This window comes from Psammomys obesus, unplaced genomic scaffold (assembly GCF_907164565.1).
Source record: "Psammomys obesus unplaced genomic scaffold, mPsaObe1.curated_primary_1811, whole genome shotgun sequence".
NCBI lineage: Eukaryota > Metazoa > Chordata > Mammalia > Rodentia > Muridae > Psammomys > Psammomys obesus.
In genome coordinates this window covers 1372084-1390898 of record NW_026590511.1, presented here as the reverse complement: position 1 = coordinate 1390898, position 18815 = coordinate 1372084, and the positions used below count along the sequence as shown (strand labels likewise).

Sequence of the window (18815 nt, the reverse complement as noted above, 5' to 3'; positions counted from 1 at the left end):
CCGGGCAGCTGCCATCCTTAACTCTGAATAAACCAAGTGGGTGCGTGCCTGTTCTCGGCACTTGGGTGGGGGTGGAGGCAGGAGGATCAGATTGTTACATGAGACACCAAGTGGGCAGGGCTGTCACACAGGTACTGAGCCGCAGCTACAAGAAGGGACTCCGTTTATTGGAACACACACAGTCATAGCCAGTTCCCATCGGACCCCCATGCCTCCCTGCCACCAGCTCCCTCCATGGGGGGGAGGTGGCCAGCAGCTCTGTTTCTAGTCCAGGCCTAGGTTGCCGGCCACACGGCAGTCATTCCTGGATATTCTGGCCTATCCATCCCAGCACGGCAGCCACGCGCGTGTAGACGCCTGGGAAGTGAGGCCTGCCACAGCCGTAGCCCCAGCTGGTGACCCCGGTTAGCACCCACTGGCCAGACGGCTCCCTGCAGGCCAGGGGTCCCCCGGCGTCGCCCTGAAGGAGAGAGTGTGGTCAGGCCAGCAGCCCTTGGGACCAGGCGTGGCTCCCACAACTGAACCTCCGTTGGGCACCAGGAAGTACCCCAACTGAGAGGCTGCCGAAGAGCCTCGGTTTTGCTGTGAGGGAAATAGGTTGGGGACTGGCGTGTTTTGTAGATTCCTCCAGCCATCGCCCCAGGACCAGTGTATAGTGTGTGTGTGAGGCCAGGGCAGGCTGTCGGGTGGGCATCTTTATTGCTTTCCCCTCACGGGTCTTTGTGAACCTGGAAGGAGGTGGTGGCCGTCCTGTTTACCCACTCGTACACATAGCCTGTGACCCGGGAGGGATTGCTCTGAACCTGTGACGTCCTAGATTCAGAAGGTGAGCTGGGGGAGACTTGGGCAGGTTCAGTCGAAGGTGCTTGCCGCAAAAGCATGAGGCCCAAGTTAAACCCGAGAACCCACGGGAAAAGCCAGGTGTGAATGCGCCTGCTGCTAGCACTCAGGAGACAAACGGGATCCTGGGACTCCCTGCCTCAAAGAGGGTGCTGGGGTCACCCCGCGCTCCAGGAAGCAGGGGCAGGCGGATCTCTGAGTTCGAGGCCAGCCTGGTCTACAAAGCAAGTCCAGGAAAGCCAGGGGCTACACAGAGAAACCCTGTGTCGGGAAAAAACAAAAAATGAGGTGCAAGGCTTCAGGCCTGCCTGGGTTACCGAGAGAGCCGGTCCCTGCCCGCTCACCGAGCAGCTGTCCACACCACCCTGTGGAAAGCCCGCGCACAGCATGCGGCTGCTGATCTGCACCGGGTAGAAGCGCCGACACGTCTGCTCGCTAAGGACCCGCACCGCCGCCTTCTGCAGCTGCCTCGCCATGGAGCCTGCGGGTCCCGGAAGCGGGTGTGGGTGGGGGCGCCCCCCACCCCGGCGCGGCCCCTGGCGCGCGAGCGAGCGAGCGCGTGCCTACCTCCCTCGCGCAGGGAGCCCCAGCCGGTGATGACGCAGCGCGCGCCGTCAGGGGTCCGTGCCGGCCCCGGCAAACAGATGGGTCGCACCAGGCGGCTGCGGCGCACGGGCCCCGCCAGCTCCAGCAGAGCCACGTCGTAGTCCAGAGTGTAGAGGTTGTAGAAGGGGTGGCGGTAGATGCGCGCCACGCGCTCCAGCTGGCCCTCGGAGCCGCTCAGGAACGGGGTGCCCAGGAAGGCCGCCCACTGCATGGGGTCCCCATAGCTGCAGGGCACGCATGCGCGTGGGCAGTGTCACCACCCCCACGCCTGCCCGAGGCACCGTCCGTCCCAGCGGAAGTGGGAGGCACTGTCCCCTACCCAACTTAGGCGCACCCAGCCCCCCACCCCCTCCGGAGACCCGAGACAAGGTTCTTGACCCCTCTAGGTCACCCACTGGAAATGGGGACGTGGGCACACGCGCCCTGGAGTCCACACCCGCCTCAGCATTCCCACGAGGGCTCCTGGGGCTCAGCCTGCAGGGTGGAGCCTCCCTCCCGCCCCAGGACCTTCAGACGCAGCATGGGCCCATCTCATCTTCCCCTTCACCTTGTGCCCCACGGGCGCACATTGGGGGGCCTTGGGGAACCCTCCATGTCCAGCACCCGTCCAGGCAGGGCCGGCGCCGTCTGTTCCTTGGCACTGGGGACTAGGGCCAAGCTGCAGGGGTGGGCTGGGGAAGGGCAGGCAGACCCGCTCGCGGGGCGAGACTCACATGTCGAAGCAGTGTGCTGCAGACAGAAGCCACCTCTCAGCCACCAGTACGGCCCCACAGCGGTGCTCCTTGCGCCGCAGCCACAGGCTCACTTGCCATGGCCACTCCCCACGCGAGGCCGCGCTGCCACCCACGATCCGGGTCAGGGCCCCCGGGGGCGCCAGGCCGCAGTCTGGGGAGAGCAGGCTCGGTGAGTGTAGGGCAAACCCTCCTACATACCCCAACACTGAGAGCCCCCCCCCCCCAGCACCCACAGGCTGGCCTCTCAATGAATCCAGCACAGACCAGTGGTCCCTGGCCAGAGCCCTGTGGGAGGGGCAGAGGGCGGCTCCTCCTTCCCCATCAGGTGGGGTGTCCCTTCCTAGCCCAGCCTCAGCTAATGCAAAAGGAGCCCGGCAGAGAACTCTCCTGAGCCCACCCTCCTGTGCAGCTCCTTGCCTCCCTAAAGGCCTTAAGCTGAAGGCCAGGCTGGGAGGCCGGTGCTCTCATTGCCTGGCCTGGACTCTCAGGTGTGGAGAGGTGGGCGCATCCCCTTCCCCAGGGCTCCTGAGGGTTCTGGTGAAGGCCCTGCTGTGACCCCAACAGCCCACTGCCTCCTCGTGTGGCCCTGACCCCGTCCTCACTGGCCCAGCATGAAGGACCTAGATGTCACAGTGGCTGGCGTGATGAAAGGCAGGAGAAAGGTCTAGCCTGGGACCTTCTGGAACACACCTTGGGGCAGCATCCACATGGCGGGGAGTCCTTCACCAGCCCTGTCTATCTGGGGACACTGCTCCTCTTCTCATACCTCCCACAGATGCCCGGCGGTGCTGAGACCGAGCCACACGAAGCAGAGACCAGATACTCCCTACCTCTGCTGACCGTCTGCTTTCCTAGCTTTTGTAAAACTGTGGGGGTGTTAGCGCACATCTGTGTAGGCCGCCAGAATAGCCTTAGTGCGAAAGCAGTTCCCCTGTCTGGCCTTGCAGGACCACGTGTGTGGCGCCCACCCAAGCCAGCAGAGGCTTAACTGAGCCGCTGTGCCTCTCTCCGGCCCTGTTCTCTCCTCCTCCCTCTGGATCTTGCTCCTCTCTCTTCTCTTTCTTTATTTCATTTAAACATTCCTGAACATGAAGGCCAGAGCCTCAGCACTGGACCCCTGACCACGCCCCCAGCCCCTCACTGGGGGATTCCGGGCGGGGCTCCACCCTGACCACGCCCCCAGCCCCTAACTGGGGGATTCTAGGCGGGGCTCCACGCTGACCACGCCTTCATCCTTATAACTGCCGATTAGAGGCTGAGGCTTTCTCACTATGTTGGTCACTCTCACTCTCGCCCTGCAAGCCCCTCAGAGCCCAGGCTGGCCTTGGGTTTGTGATGCTCCTGTCAAATAGCTGAGATGACAGGTGTTTGTCATAAACCCAGCATGCAGCCCTGGCGGTCTTGGGACTCTGTAGACCAGGCTGGCCTCGAACTCATAGAAATCCGCCTGCCTCTACATCCTGAATGCTGGATTTGGCAAGAGCCCTGGTGGGTGGAGGGGCCCCCTCCATGATGCTTTCCTGCGATGCTGCCTCGTGTGAGGAGCTGGGGGTGCTCAGGACACAAGCCCATGCTGGACGAGGGGCAGGAGGGACTCCCGGGTTCCTGCCGTGGCCCCAGCGCCAGGCCTAGTGGGTGAACGCAGCAGCTCTGGCCACCAAAGCGCCTCTGGCTGGCGGCCCTGCCGAGCGTTGCCACATGCGGAGCCGCACTCCAGGCCCACAGAGCTCCAGCTAACCCTGCCCTGAGTCAGCAGGAGAGCACACCAGTCCTTGCCAGGCCCTGGAGTCTGTCCCCAGTGCCAAGAAAATGAACCGAGAAGTTGGGCATGGTGGCGCACCCCTTTAATCCCGGCACTGGGGAGGCAGAGGCAGGCGGATCTGAGTTCAGACAACAACACAAGGAAAACAGATGGGGAGGAGCAGCCTGGCCTGGCAGCTCAAGTCTCAGGCCTCAAGAGGCAGAGGCAGGAGTTCAAGGCCAGCCCTAGCTATGGAGGGGGTTCTAGGCCGGCATGGGCCATGATAAACGAAAATGAATTAAGCAAAGAAAGGGACAGAGGTTGCAGAGTGGCCACGGTCCTGCCCACGCCTCTGACCCCAGCGTGGAGGGACAGGAGGATGGCTGTGAGGGCACAGGCACACAGGACGGGATGCGGGAGAGCGCCCCCTGCAGGCCGGGCAGGAGGCCACAGGACCCACCCTCATCGCACTGTCGCCCTACCTGGCAGCTGGGCATGCACGGTGGTGCCCGGGCCGTCCGGAGCTGGTGTGCGCGCCCTGGTGGAGGTACTTTGGGCAGACAGCGTGGTGTTGAGTGGTCTAGCGGTCACCCTGCTGGTGGCCCTGGGGGTAGCAGGTCTGCCGGTTGTGGCCTCTTGGAGGATGAGGCCATCGGCAGCTGTGGTTTTGGGGGGCTGGCTGGGGACAAGCCTGGTGCTGGAGGTGTGGGGGCGGAGAGTGGAGCTGGGGCCCGAGGACATGGCCTTCAGGATCCAGTCTTTGAGACGTGTGATTCGAGCATAGACGCCAGGCTTCTTAGCTTGGGCACAGCCAATGCCCCAGCTCACGATGCCTGCCAGGTAAAAGACTCCAGGTGTCTCCTCGCACGCCAGCGGGCCGCCAGAGTCACCCTGCAGGAGAACACAACAGGCCTTTGTGGGACAGCCGTCCAAGGAACAGAAAGGCTCCGCTCTTGGGGGACATCAGACTTCACACCCAGGCTTCGCTGTGTGACCTTAGGCAGAGCCCTTGCCTTCTCTGAGCCTTCAACAAATTCCTCCTCCTCCTCTTCCTCCTCCTCCTCTTCTAATTCTTCTTCTGTTTTGTTTTTTGAGACACAGTCTCGGGGCTGGAGAGATGGCTCAGAGGTTAAGAGCACCGGCTGCTCTTCCAAGGGACCTGAGTTTGGTTCCCAGCAACCACTTGGGATCTGGTGCCCTCTTGGTGAGCAGGGTACATGCACGGCAGAACACCGTATACATAATATATAAATAAATCTTTAAAAAAAAAAAAAGATCCTCATATGGAGAGATGGCTCAGTGGTTAAGAGAGACACAGTCTCTCTGCATAGCCCTGGCTGTCCTGGAACTCTGTCTGTAGACCAGGCTGGCCTTGAACTCAGAGATCTGCCTGCCTCTGCCTCCTGAGTGCTGGGATTAAAGGTGTGCACCGCCACCCAGCCATCAGTCATTCTTGCTCTTCCCTTTTCCATGCTAGAGCCCAGGGCCACACACACACTAGGCAAGTGTCACCACTGAGTGCCTCTCACCGAGGGTTCAGCCCGTGACGCCCACCTGGCAGGAGTCCACTCTGCCCTCCAGGAAGCCAGCGCAGAGCATGCGGTCGGTGAGGGAGAAGTTGTAGAGGGCAGCACACATCTTCTGCTCCATGATGCCCACGGACGCCTTCTGCAGGATGTCTGGCTTGCTGGCTGCCGGGGAAGAGCGCAGAATGGCGCCTGCTGGCTCGTCATTCAGCAGGGCCCACGGGTGCTGTCCCTGTCTGGACACAGCCGTCGAGCCCACAGCAAGCTTTGTTTTGTTTGGGACAGGGTCTCACTATGCGGCTCTGGGTGTCCCGGAACTCACGGAGATCCTCCTGCCTCAGCTCCCCAGTGCTGATTAGAGCTTACCGCCGGCAATCACAGGAATTTTTATTTCTCCTTGTGGGACTGGGGTGGAACCCAGGGCCTCTACATGCTAGACAAGCACTCAACACAGCCCAGCTCTTGGTGTTTTAGGGTCTCACTATGTAACCTAGGCTGGCCTTAAACTGATGACATCTCTGCCTTCCAGGTGCTGGGAAGACAGGCGTAGGCCATGATGCCCATTTTGGCAAGCTTTTCCATAAGGGGCTAAAGCATAGGTTCTCAACCTGTGGATCATGACCCCTTGGGTTGCCTATCAGATAGCCCACATATTTATATTACAATATAACAGCAGCAAAATGGCCTTTATAAGGAGGCAGTGAAATGAGGAGCTGTGGAAAGGAAGGCTGAGAACCACTAGATAATGTATTCAGCCGTGTGAAAAAGTGAGTGGATGTGTCTGAGGCCCCATGGCCAGAGAGCACTGTTTATACCCAGTCAAGGGTACACATTCGGTCTCTGGCACAGCAAGAGACTAGTGGCTCAGGTCTGTGGGACGAAAGGCCAGTGGGCAGTCAGCACAGACTCTTTTGCAGCCCTGGACATCTGGTCAATGAATGTGTGGATCTTGTGACAATAAAACTTTATACAGGCAAATAAGGGGCTATAGGTCGCCCCTAGGAGACACTGAGTGGCTCTTTGGATGTGGGGTCAGGACAGCAGAATGGCTGAGGGCCCAGGTGAGGAAAGCCAACCCCATGCCCCCCAGGCCAGGCCCAGGACCAGCTCACCATTTCCCTCTTGCGTGTTGCCCCAGCCTGAGATCATGCACTTCCGGCCCACGGGGAACTTATGGATGGGCAGCGGGAGGCAGACGGGCTGGATGTACTTGTTGAAGACCAGCGGCCGGGCCAGCTCCAGCAAGGCCACGTCAAAGTCCAGGATGCCGGGGTTGTAGCGAGGGTGCAGGACCACACTTCGCAGCCCCAGCTTCACGGGGCTCCCGCCGACACCCAGCAGGGACGCAGTGCCCAGGTGCGCCTGCACCTGCTCCGCCCTGGTGCTGCGGAGACAGGACCTCAGGCATGCCGCCCGCCCCCTCCCAGCCACGCCCGCACCCGGGAAAAGGACCCCCGTTGGAGTGCGCATGCACCCCTGGGGCTTTGCCTCTGTCACTCCGACCGAGACCCTAGCGACTTTAGGAAAGTCCCAGGCCACTGCAGGAGAAACGCCCTGCTGTGGAGCCCAGAGCGGATGGTTGTGGGCCTGCTGATCCATCTATAAGCACTCAGTCAGCAATAAGCACTTCCTGTCTACTGTCTTGCTTGGTTTGTTTTGGCTGTTGATTTTGAGACAGGCTGACAGGAAGGCACCACCACACCAGCTAGGCTGGCGCTTGCTGAATGCAGTGTGGACCGGCTCTTGGGGCCCTTGGGAGGCCTTACTGGTTGAAACAGTGAGCGGCGGACAGCAGCCAGCGGTCACCCACCACGGTGGCTCCGCAGAAGTGTCTGGATCCTTCCTTCAGGCTGGCCTGCCAGGGCACCTCCCCAGACAGGGCGCTGAGCCCCCCCACAATCCGAGTGGGCTTGTCCATTGCGGGCCTGGCACCACACTCTGCCAGGGGAGAGGAGAGGGGGAGGGTGAGGGGGCCTCATCTGCTCCAGGCTCACCCATTCCGGGCTCCGAGAAACTAGGATTCACCCAGGGGTGACAGGGCTAGAGGCATAGGAGCGGAACCCGAACTAGAAATGACTTCGATCCCCTGATCAGATTCACAGGACGCACAAAATCACATCTGTGGTGGCACATGCCTGTCATCCAAGCACTAATGAGGCAGGAGGATTGCTCTGACTTTGAAGTCAGCCTGGGGTATAAACGTTGCTGTCCGAGAAGGGAGGGAAGGAGAGGAGGAGGAGGAAGGCAAACAGGGAAAGGGCTTCAGGGCTGGCTGAGAGCCAGAAGCAAACCCAGGGGGGGAAAATCCCAGCCACAAAGTGAGCAAAACTCACAGTCCAGATGGGTGTGTCGGGGACCCTTGCTCTTGTACACCAGGCCCGGCCTCCCTCCTCCAACACCAAAAATTCCCCAGAAAACAAGCGAGACAAGGCTGATGAAACACAGAGGCATTCAAGAGCAGAGAGGGTGGTGCCTCGAAGGACCGAAGTGGTCACTCCGGAGACTCGGTCTCACTTCCGCCGGGGGCCCACGGCCTTGACAGCCAGCTTCTTGCTGATCCTGGGGCTCACCCTAACTCTATTGTCCTGTGCAGCTTCATTTTCCCACGTGCCAACATTATACTCTCAAAAAAACTTAAAAATGAAGCCAGGAGTGGTGGCTTCAGCCCCTGGGAGGCTGAAGCAGGAGGATCTCTGTAAGTTCAAAGCTAACTTGGTCTACATAGTGAGCCTCATGCCAGCCAGGGCTATGTAGTGAGACCCTGTCTCAAAAAATTAAAATTTAAATTAAAAAAAACAACAACTGTACTCCTGAAGAAGGACCAGCCTGTACCATACACTTGTGCTCATGGCAGACATCAGTAATCAATTACCAATCCCCTCTTCTGAGTTTCACAGCAGGTATCAATAAGCAGCCACTAATTTCCCACCAAGTGTCAAGACAGATGCCTAAGTCACCTATCTATCTCTCTTCAAGCACTTTCATAGCAGACATAATCAATCATAATCAATCACCGTTTGTCACTGAGGAGTCAAGGCAGACATTGATAGACATCAGGGCAGAGGCATCAGCAACCAAACCTGATGAACTGAGTTTAATTTCCTGGAACCCACACGGTGGAAAGAGAGAACCAGCTCCTGCAAGTCCTCCTCCAACCTCCTCGTCCTCCATCTCCCAGCACCCCGCCGCCAAAACACAAACCGGCCAACCCACAGACAGAAAAACAAAGGAACAAAACCAAAGTCGTTAATGAGCTGCTGATCTCCCACAGCGTTAATCACGGACAGCCCTGGCGGAGCACACCCTTCATCCCAGGAGCTTGAGGCCAGCCTGGTCTACGGTAAAGACTTACAGGACTGCCCAGGGTACATAGAGACCCCGGCTCCGTACCATCCCCCCAACCTATAGTCAACCTAATTCCTCAGGGTGTTCCCAGGACAGACACTGACAAGCGGTTGCTGCCACCACACTGGGGGCTTCAAGACTGGTGATCAAGTGCCCGTTTTCAGGGAGTTTCAGGGCAGACATCAGTGGCCAGTTGCTGAGCGCTGGCCGAAGCCCCCAGGGATGGCTGAGACAGACAGGGGGGAGCGCTGGGCGCTTCCAGTGCCCCGCCAGGGAGGGGTGCTGTCCGCAGTACCTGGTGGCCTGGCAGTGCTGGGGTGCAGCGGGGCGGTGCTGGGGGCGCCGGTAGGTGTGGCGGAGGTGCCAGTGGGCCGGGGAGTGCTGGGGGGGAAGGGCGCCACCACGGCAGGGACCTCCGGCTCGCCGGCCGAGCCGGTCACCTCGGCGATCCAGTCCCGAAGCCGGGTGACGCGGGCGTAGACCCCTGGGCGCCGCGCCTCGGCGCAGCCGATGCCCCAGCTCACGATCCCAGCCAGGAAGAACCTCCCCGACGGCTCCTCGCAGACCAGCGGGCCCCCCGAGTCGCCCTGGGAAACAAGGCACCCCCTCAGCCTGGGGGGCAGCTGGTGGAGGGCAGGGACAGGGGGGCACGGTGAGGGCTGAGGCCTGGGGCACAGGCCTCCCAGACAGGGCTGTGACACGGGGGCACGGCGGCAGGCCCCGCCAAGGACAGCCCCGCCAGCTCCCCGTCCACACCTCGCTGTCATGGCTTCCTTATTGGGATACTTAGGTGGGGAATGTTAGTCTGCGCGTCTGTCTCTGCGCCTCGGTTTGTGCCCACAGGGGTCGGAAGGCACAGGATCCTCTGAAACTCTTAACCGCCCGGCCATCTCTCCAGCCCCAGCAGAGGCCAGGGCTGTGAGTTCAAGGCCAGCCTGGTCCACAGAGCAAGTTCCAGGACACCCAGGGCTACACAGAGAAACCCTGGCTCAACAAAACAAAACAACAACAAAACAAAACAACAACAACAACAACAAAACAAAACAAAAAAAAAACCCCACAAAACAAAACAAAAAAACCCACAAAACAAAATGAATAAAAAACACAGCCGGGATGTCTGTCTGTCTGCGTGAAGCCCTCTCTGGCTTCCCACTCCCTGTGCGGCTCAGGATGACATGGAACTCCCGAGCCTCCCGCCCCCCGGCGGCCCCGGGCTGAGCGAGGGGACAGGGGGCCGCTCACCTGGCAGGAGTCCACCTTCCCGTCCAGGTAGCCAGCGCACACCATCCTGTCGGTCAGCGAGGGCCCGTACAGGCTGGCGCACAGGCTCTGGTCCAGCAGCTCCACCGTGGCCTTCTGCAGGACCTCCGGCTTCACCACTGCGCAGGCGGTGACAGGAGAGACGGGACACTGAAGGCCGCGTGCTCTTCCGGTTTCCAGGCCGCAGGGGACCCCTGCTCCGTACCCCCAGACCCACGTCAGCTCAGCACCACGCGAACGGCACCCAGAGCGGCGCCGGCACCGCTACAACTTCCTGCTTGGGCTCCTGGGTAGAGGCTTTTGCTGATTTTTTTTTTTTGAGACAAAATCTCTTGTAGCCCAGGCTGACCCTGAACTCACTTTATAGCCAAGGATACCCTTGAACTTCTATCCTCCTGACACGTCTGTGCCACCTTTAGCTTTACAGAATTTTCTTTTCTTTTTCTTTAGGAGAGATATGGAGCCTACAGGCTCCCACAGGCTAAACCCTCCGCCCTGACCACGCCCCCGCCCCTCACTGGGGAATTCTAGGCGGGGCTCCACCCTGACCACGCCCCCAGCCCTCACTGGAGGATTCTAGGCGGGGCTTCAACCTGACCCCGCCCCCAGCCCTCACTGGAGAATTCTAGGCGGGGCTGCACCCTGACCACGCCCCCGGCCCCTCCCTGTGTGGTTGTGGGCGGGGCTCCGCCCTGACCACGCCTGCCGCGGACCCAGGCTTCCAGGTTCAGAGGCAGAGGCCTCCTGCCTGGTCCCAAGCATCTACTCTGGGGTGAGAGTTAGGGGCGGGAGGGCGCGCGGCTTACGGAAGTCCTCCCGCAGGTAGCCCCAGCCCGAGATGAGGCACTTCTTGCGCGGCGGGAAGACGTGCGTGGCCGCGGGGAGGCAGGCGGGCTGCACGTAGCGGCCGAAGGGCAGCGGGCGCGCCAGCTCCAGGACCGCCACGTCGAAGTCGGCGGTGTCCGCGTCGTAGGCCGGATGCTTGGAGATGCGGAGCACGCGCGCGCGCACCGCGCTGGCCTCCGCGCCGCTCAGGTGCACGCTGCCCGCCTGGGCCGCCCACTGCGCGGGGTCCTGGAATCTGGGGAGGCCCGAGGGGTGCGGCTTACAGGGGAGCCCCCTGGAGTCAGCACCCGAAAACACTACAGGACGCAAGACTGTGGCCCAGGACATCTCCGCTCGCAGCTCGTCGTCGGGATTCGAGGCCGGCAAGAGGCCACAGAGGGCGCAGGCACCTGAGGACAAGCCTGTTGGCCTGAGTTCGATCCCCGGGACACGTGAGGGGGAAGGAGAGCATCGACTACTGCAATTTGTTCTCTCTCTCTCTCACACACACACACACACTCAGTCACTCAGTGGTACTTGCACCCACACACATCCAGACACTGAACAAATAAATGAAAAAGCTGAGCAGATGGTGCACGCCCTTGCGGCAGATCTCTGTGAGTTCAAGGGTAGCCTGGGCTATGTCCCTAGGCAGTTTCGGGACAACTACATAGTCTCAAAATTAAATAAACACTAAGTAAAACGAATAGTGTGGGATGGACACCTGTAACCCCAGGACTCAGGACACTGAGGCAGGGGGATTGAGAGACCTAATGAGGGTCTGCCTTAAGGATAATTAGTTATCTCTGTGAGTTCGAGGCCAGCCTGCTCTACAGAGTGAGCCCAGGACAGTCAAGGCTACACAGAGAAACCCTGTGGGGGTGGGGGGGAAAGAATACTTAATGTTTTAAAAAAGAAAAGGGGGTCTGGAGAGATGGTTCAGTGGTTGACAGCAGGGGCTGCTTTTGTAGGGGACCAGGGCTGTTTTCACAGCACCCTTTGTGGCCCACAGCCTGGCTCCAGTTCCAGGAGACCTCATGCCCCCTGCTGGCCTCCCCAGACATCAGGCATGCACGAGGCGTATCAACAGACATGCACACAAAACACGTGCGTGTGAATTTAAACAGACCAAGAAAGAGACGGGAGGCGAGGGGAGAGAGAAGAAAGAGTGCACTTTGGGAAATGAGGAGGCAGGAAGGCAGGGTGCCAGCGGGGCAGACAGGGTGGTCAGCGCAGGGGGCACTCACTCGTTGAAGCAGTGGGCAGCAGACACCAGCCACCGGGCCCCGATGATGGTGGCTCCACAGAAGTGTTCGTGATTCTCACGGAGGCTGACCTGCCAGGGGAACTCCCCAGGAGCTGCCTCCACGCCGCCCACGATCCTGCCGGCCGACCTCCAAGCGGGCTGCCAGCCACAGTCTGAAAGACACCAGGCCACCAGCCCACCAGCCAGGACCCGGGGGGGCGGGGGCGGGGGGCAGTCCATCACTCATCATTTGGCTCTTTGGGGCTGCTCTGTCTTCTTGAAGCCCCCCCCCCCCCGCCTCTGGGCTTCTTCCATCGTTCATTTTTATTTTATTCATTTCTTTTCATTCCAGACCAAGCTGGCCTGGAAGTCACGATCCTCCTGCCTCAGCTCCCGAATGCTTGGATGACATGCCTGCGCCACCAAGCCCAGTGGGGGACTTTCTTGATGAGTAACACTGGCTGCTGGAGGGCCGAGCCCACCATGGGTGAGAGAGCAAGCCCACGCTGCCTCTGCCTGAGCTCCTGCCCTGACCGCCCACAAGGGGACTGTGAGCAGAAACACGCTAGGACCCTGGTGTCGCAGGGGCTGAGAATGCCGGGAACGTATCAGTCCCCACGGTAAGTGGCAAAATGCCATAGTGTTTTCTCCACTCCTTGCTCAGATCTGAGTGGCCCTTGTTCCCGGCAGCAGAGGGCGGGGCTCTCCGGCCCTGCTTGAGCCTGAGGCACCCAGCCCCCTGCCATCATGCCCCTCCCAGCTGTGAGCCCTGACACTGACCACACTGAGCCTCGTCAGAGCCATCCTTGCAGTCCACCTGGTCGTCACACTCCGGGTTCTCTTTGCTCACGCACTGACTGTTGTCACAGGAGAAGGCGTTCCCGGGGCAGCGGCCTGGGGACAGAGGACCCAGCGGGAGGCCCCCAGTCTCTCCTTCCTGAGCCCAGGGGTTGCCTCCCTCCGAGGAGGTCAGCTCAGAGGTGACCCCCCACCCCCAGCCCCTGACACCATGCCCTCCCCTCCGCGGCGGACAGTGGCCGCTATGGCCCCAGCAAACCCTCCCTCCATTAAGTTTCGAGGGTCAAGTGTTTGGTCTCAATTGCAGACGAGTAACCAGGAACCACAAAAATAAGTAGCGGCTGGGAATGACAGTCCATGCTTTCAACCCCAGCACTCAGGAGGCAGAGGCGGGAGCAGCTCTGAGTCTGGGGCCAGCCTGAGCTACAGAGTGAGACCTTGGCTTTTAAAACAGATAAATAACCCCCTGGCGTCTCCTGCTGCAGGGCCGGCTGTGGACAAAGCTGGGCACCTCTCCTGGACGCCAGAGATTCCCAGGGCCTGCACAGGCCCCAAGAGAAGCCTTAGCGGCCTCCCAGGGAGCCGAGCTGGGGGACGAATCAGTCCTACCTGACTTTAAGTCCAACGCGGTCACTGGAGCTCCACACCTTCCTGAAGCAGAACAAAGCCAAGTGAGCGCTGGGCACGGTGGCACATGCCTCGGCCTGGGCCACACGAGGAGGCCCTCTCAGGCTCCCTCACTCTAAAGGGTCAGGTGTGCCGAGTGCTGGCTCTGCGTGACGTCTCCCTGAAGGTGGCAGCAGGGCCACGATGCTCTGTCTCTAACCCTGCCCTCAGCTCGGCTGGTCGGGGGACAGCACTGAAGAACCACACAAGGCTGCCAGCCTCGCCTGCCATGTCAGGGTCAGGGGACAGTGAGGTCTAGGAGGCAAGCGGGCTAACGGCCTGAACGGGATTCTAACCGGCTTTCCCATTTTACCTGGAGTCTCAGTGCGTGATTCTTTTGCATTTCTTGTTATTTGTTTATTCTTTTTCCTCCCCCACCCCCTTTCTTTCTTCTTTTTATTTTATTTTTGGTGTTTCCAGACAGGGTTTCTTTGTGTATCCCTGGCTGTCCTGGGCTGTCCCTTTGTAGACCAGGTTGGCCTTGAACTCACAGAGATCTACCTGCCTCTGCCTCCCTGAGTGCTGGAATCAAAGGTGTGTGCCAGTTTTTGCTTTTTGAGACAAGGCCTCACTGTGTTGCCCAGGCTGGCCCCAGTTTCTGGAGTACCTGTGAAGACAGCCTGTAGCCCACAGGGTGGCCGAGATGAGATGCAAGCTATACCTTGACAGATAACCTAATCACCAGAATGTCTGCTAAATAATGGATAATGTTTACAGGGTGGAGATACTAGCTACAGGAGCGGCTCACATCACAGATGGACAGACGCCTCGGATCTATCTATCTATCCACCTGTCTATCCACCTATCTGTCCATCTATCTGTCCATCCATCCATCCATCCATCCACCTATTTTGAGACAGGGTTTCTCAGTCTTGGCTGTCCTGAAACTCACTCTTTGAACTGAGTTTCAAGCTGCCCTCAAACTCAGAGATCCCCCTGCCTCTGCATCCAGAGCGCTGGGATTAAAGGTGTGCGCTACCAGTGCCTGGCTAGATACTTTTTTTTTAAAGATTTATTTATTTGTAATATATGCAGTGTCTGTCTGCATGTTCACCTGTACAACCAGAAGAGGGCGCCAGATCTCATTTTAGATGGTTGTGAGCCACCGTATGGTTGCTGGGAATTGAACTCAGGACCTTTGGAAGAGCAGCCAGCGCTCTTAACCTCTGAGCCATCTCTCCAGCCCCCCTGGCTAGATATTTTTAATTAATTTATTCTATGTGTAGGGCTGTTTTGCCCGTGTGTGCATGCCTAAGAGGGCGCAGGATGCCCTGGGGCTGGAATTACAAACAGTTGTACAGCACTCTGTGGTGCTGGGAGTGGAGCCCAGGCTTTCTCCAAGAGCAGCCAGTGCTGTTACCACCGGGCCGCCTCTCCATCCCCAGACTCCTTGGATTTCTGTCACACTCCTCAGGACAGGTTCAACTTTGAATGCGTGAATCGTTCAGTGCTGGAGTTCTCTGTTTTGTCTTTGGGACCACAGCGAACCAAGGACGGCTAAAACCACGGAAACTAGTCCCTGAACGGGAGGGCTCTTACCTGACCACCCCTGTGGGTCACACAGGGCTGTGAGTACCCCTGTGTGTCTCCCTCCTCCCAGCCCAGGGGGAGATGTTTTTAGCCCTGAGGCTCTGTGCCGTTGGCGCTGCGCCGGCCCCCAGCAGCTGTGTCTCCCAGACGTGGCCGCCCCCCACCTACCTGTCAGCTCTACTGACACAATGGTGCCGTAGGCAGCCAAGGGAAGACCGTGTCCCCGAAGCCTTGCCTGGATCCCTTCCCATAAGATGGCTTCCTCTCGGTCAAGGCTCAGCGGCTGGAGGGCTCGGAGCAGAAAGCGCAGCCGGAAACGCACAAGGACGCTGGAGTTCCCATCCCTGGAAGCAGGGGGAGAGGGCCTCGGAAGGGAAGGCCTGTCTGCTGCTGGACTTTTCCAGGATCCTCTGGGGTATTCTAGGAAAGTCCTGGAATCTTCCAGCATCTCCAAAATGCCTACCCAGTTTGCCACGCCCCCACAGACCCAAACTCACCTATAACTAAGCACGGTGCAGCCAGTGCAGCTGGATTCTAACTCTGTTTTCTGGAAACTACTCACGAACTGCAACAGAAACGAGAGCAGTGGTGATACGGACATAGTGAAGCAGGGGCCGTAGACCTCGGAGAGGGCAGGGAGACCTCACTGTGAAGTGTGTCCGTGTGGAAACACTCCTGCCGGTAAGTTAACACGCCAGCACGGTGCAGCGTCTATGCACAGTGGAGTATTCCTCAGCCGTGGGAAAGAACAAAGGAATACATGCACTTCCGGGTCAGAACCCCAAAGATTGCAAGCAACATCTCACACAGTTACAGCCATGTCCATAGGTCACAGCAGCTGAGGGGCAGGAGCAGCTGTGGGCCCAACAGAGATGGTGGGTGGATGAGTGGGTGGATGGATGGGTGGGTGGGTGGGTGGATGGGTGGGTGGGTGGATCGGTGGGTGGGTTATGGGCTCTGACTCGTGCCTCAGTGTGGAGGGACCTTATGGAGATTGTGCTCAGTTAGAGACCAACACAGCATGGACTCCATGAGAGAAAGTGTCCTGGACAGAGGAACACACGTGTGATACATGACCACAGCTGGTTACCAGGTGGCATCAGAGCATTGCATCACCCAGCCCCCCCCGGCCGGCCTCCCCAGCTGCTTCCTGCTCCGGGCCCCAGCTGCATGCACCAGTGTTTGCAGAGCAGGTGTTAGCAGGCGGTAGTAGGCAGAGGTCTCCTGCTGCAGGGAGCTGTCGAAGCGGATCCCGCGTAGCTGCGCCGTGTGCTCCACGTGGACCCCCTGCGCAGAGAGGAAGGCTGTGGACGAGACCGGTGTCTGGTGAGAAAGCCCCACTGCAGGGCTGACGCTCGGAGACCCCCGCCAAGCCTCCACACACGCGGGGGCCCGAGTGCTCCCTGAGGTTGGTCACCAGGGCACCTTTGCTGAAGGACTCTCAGAGGCCTTCCTGGGGACCCGCAGAGACACTCACAGAGGCCAAGTGACCCTAGGTGTCCCCACAGCCAGCTCTCCTGACCTGAGTCAATGACATCACAGATACAGGGAGACCTCGCAGCGTGTTCCAAACTCATACCTGACACGGGCAGAGGACAGAGCAGGCCACGGGACACCAAAACCTTTGCACAACTTGTCCAAGGCCCATGCTCTTGCCTCCTCTGTTGGTTTGTGCCATTTGTGGACATCAGGGCATCAGGTGCCTCCCTCTCTCCCTCTCTGCCCTGTGTTTGAGGCAGGGTCTCTCACTGAATAAGGGCCTCACTGATTCGGCTAGGCTGAGGAGCCAGGGAGCCCAGGGTCCCCCTGTGTCCCCGACTCTGCGATCACGAGCACAGGCCACGCATGTCCCGGCACCTGGCTTTCTCTGTGGGCGCAGGGACTGGGACTCAGGGGCTAGCAAGGACTGAGCCATCGACCAGCCTCTCTTCCTTTCACTCTTTAGAAGCAGGGTTTTGCTCTATAGCCTTTGCTGACTTGGACATTCCAGCCTCCCTGTCCCTGCTGTCCCTGCCTCCGGAAAGAAGTTTCTAATTGCAAGTTATATCACTAAAAAGAGTGAAACACAACAAAACAAATGAAGCAGGTGAGGGCGTCAGGGGTACAACGCACATATGAGGCACAGACCATCCATGAAGGCAGAAAGTAGGAATTAAAAAAATAAAATCTGCCAGGCGGGGTGGCACGTGCCCTTAATCCCAGCCCTCAGGAGGCAGTGGCAGGCGAATCTCTAAGTTCAAGGCTAGCCTGGTCTAGAAAGCGAGTCCAGGACAGCCGGGGCTACACAGAGAGACCCTGTCTTGAAAACAAACAACACTTCACAGATGAAGGCAGGCGGTCAGGAATTCAAAGACTTCATCAGCAATAAGAGTTCGAGGCCAGCCTGGGCTACATGAGCCCCCTTTCCTTCTCAAAATAAGAAACTCCCTCAAAAGTGAACAGGAAAGTTTCTGCAGGGTTGTCAGGAAGCCTAACAGGCAGAGCACGGGACCGCAACACAGAGTGACAGGCACAGCCACTAGGGGGCAGCACTCAGCCACGTCAGGCTGCAGTAACCCGGAAGGTCCGGAACGGTTAGAGAAATATTAAGAGTTGCAGAATGCAGAGCAATTATCAATTTAATTTTTTTATTTCTCTTTGAAACAGGGTTTCTCTGTGTAGCCCTGGCTGACCTGGGCTCACTCAGTAGACCAGGCTGGCCTGGAACTCAGACATCCACCTGCCTCTACCTCCCTAGTGCTGGGATCAAAGGCTTCGGCCACCACCCAGCCAATTCACTCTCTTCCACACAAGGTTTCAAGGTTTGCGCTCATCATCAGTCTCACGGAATAACCAAGCTAACAGGCTGGCTGTGGCCGAGCCAGGTCCCCAGCCCCTCACGGTGGCTTAGAGGCTGACCCCTAAGCCACACTCCCAGGCCCCTTAGTGCTACCTAGGAGCTGGGGAACCATCCACGCGCCCATTCTCGCCCTATGGGACCTCTCCTCCCTGCCGGCGGCTGGCTCCGGCTGGAAAGGCGGCCCTCTGCCCTGGGTGAGTTCTCAGACACTCAGGGCGTCCTTCTGCAAGCCCCTTACTTCGAGGAGCCCGTCCTTCCTCCTTACCCAGAAGGACTCCCAGGGTGAGGGTGGCCACACTGATGGCCACCGCTGCGGTGACAGCCATTGGAGAACAGCTGGTATGTGGAGCAGGGACGGGGGCTTCCTTTGTCACCTCTGGCACGAGCTGTAGGTCAGGTTCCGTGGGTTCCATGGCTCAGCAAAAGCAAGGCTCCAGCTAGACACCTGCAAAAAAAAAAATGGCGAAGGATTTGTCTGACGCTCAGCCACACTGGGCCTGCAGCCTACCAGGAGGGAGGGGACAGGACAGGCCCATCCCAGCCACTGCAGCCCAGTCTGTCCAGGGTGGTGGGATGAAGGGGCCACTCAGAAGCCAGAAGGAAAAAAATGTCAACAGGGTTGGGAGTGTGAGAGATGGCTCAATGGTTAGAGCACCCGTTGCTCTTGCAGAGGGCCCAGGTCTGGTTCCTAGAGCCACACCAGGCTCACAACCACCTGGAAGTCCAGTTGCAGAGGAACCAATGCCCCCTTCTGTCCCCTGATGGTACTACACCCATGTGCACAGACACATAATTAAAACTATTCAAAACATGACCACAGCAGACACAATTCTGTAGCTGATGTTTGTCGCTGCAGCAT

The 18815-nt window shown here is 59.0% G+C and overlaps 1 protein-coding gene across 1 annotated transcript; it reads right to left on the bottom strand.

The window, feature by feature from the left end:
- Positions 1 to 209: 209 nt before the first annotated feature.
- Tmprss9 (transmembrane serine protease 9) lies at positions 210 to 18386 on the bottom strand. The gene is given in 18 exon segments (XM_055607661.1): positions 210 to 460; positions 1185 to 1321; positions 1408 to 1670; positions 2160 to 2331; positions 4404 to 4812; positions 5476 to 5612; positions 6560 to 6831; positions 7214 to 7436; positions 9127 to 9379; positions 10035 to 10171; positions 10859 to 11133; positions 12125 to 12296; positions 12904 to 13017; positions 13569 to 13663; positions 15267 to 15461; positions 15615 to 15682; positions 16294 to 16421; positions 18222 to 18386. Coding segments are annotated over 18 exon segments (3360 nt in total). The 5' UTR covers positions 18370 to 18386; the 3' UTR covers positions 210 to 298.
- Positions 18387 to 18815: the final 429 nt, after the last annotated feature.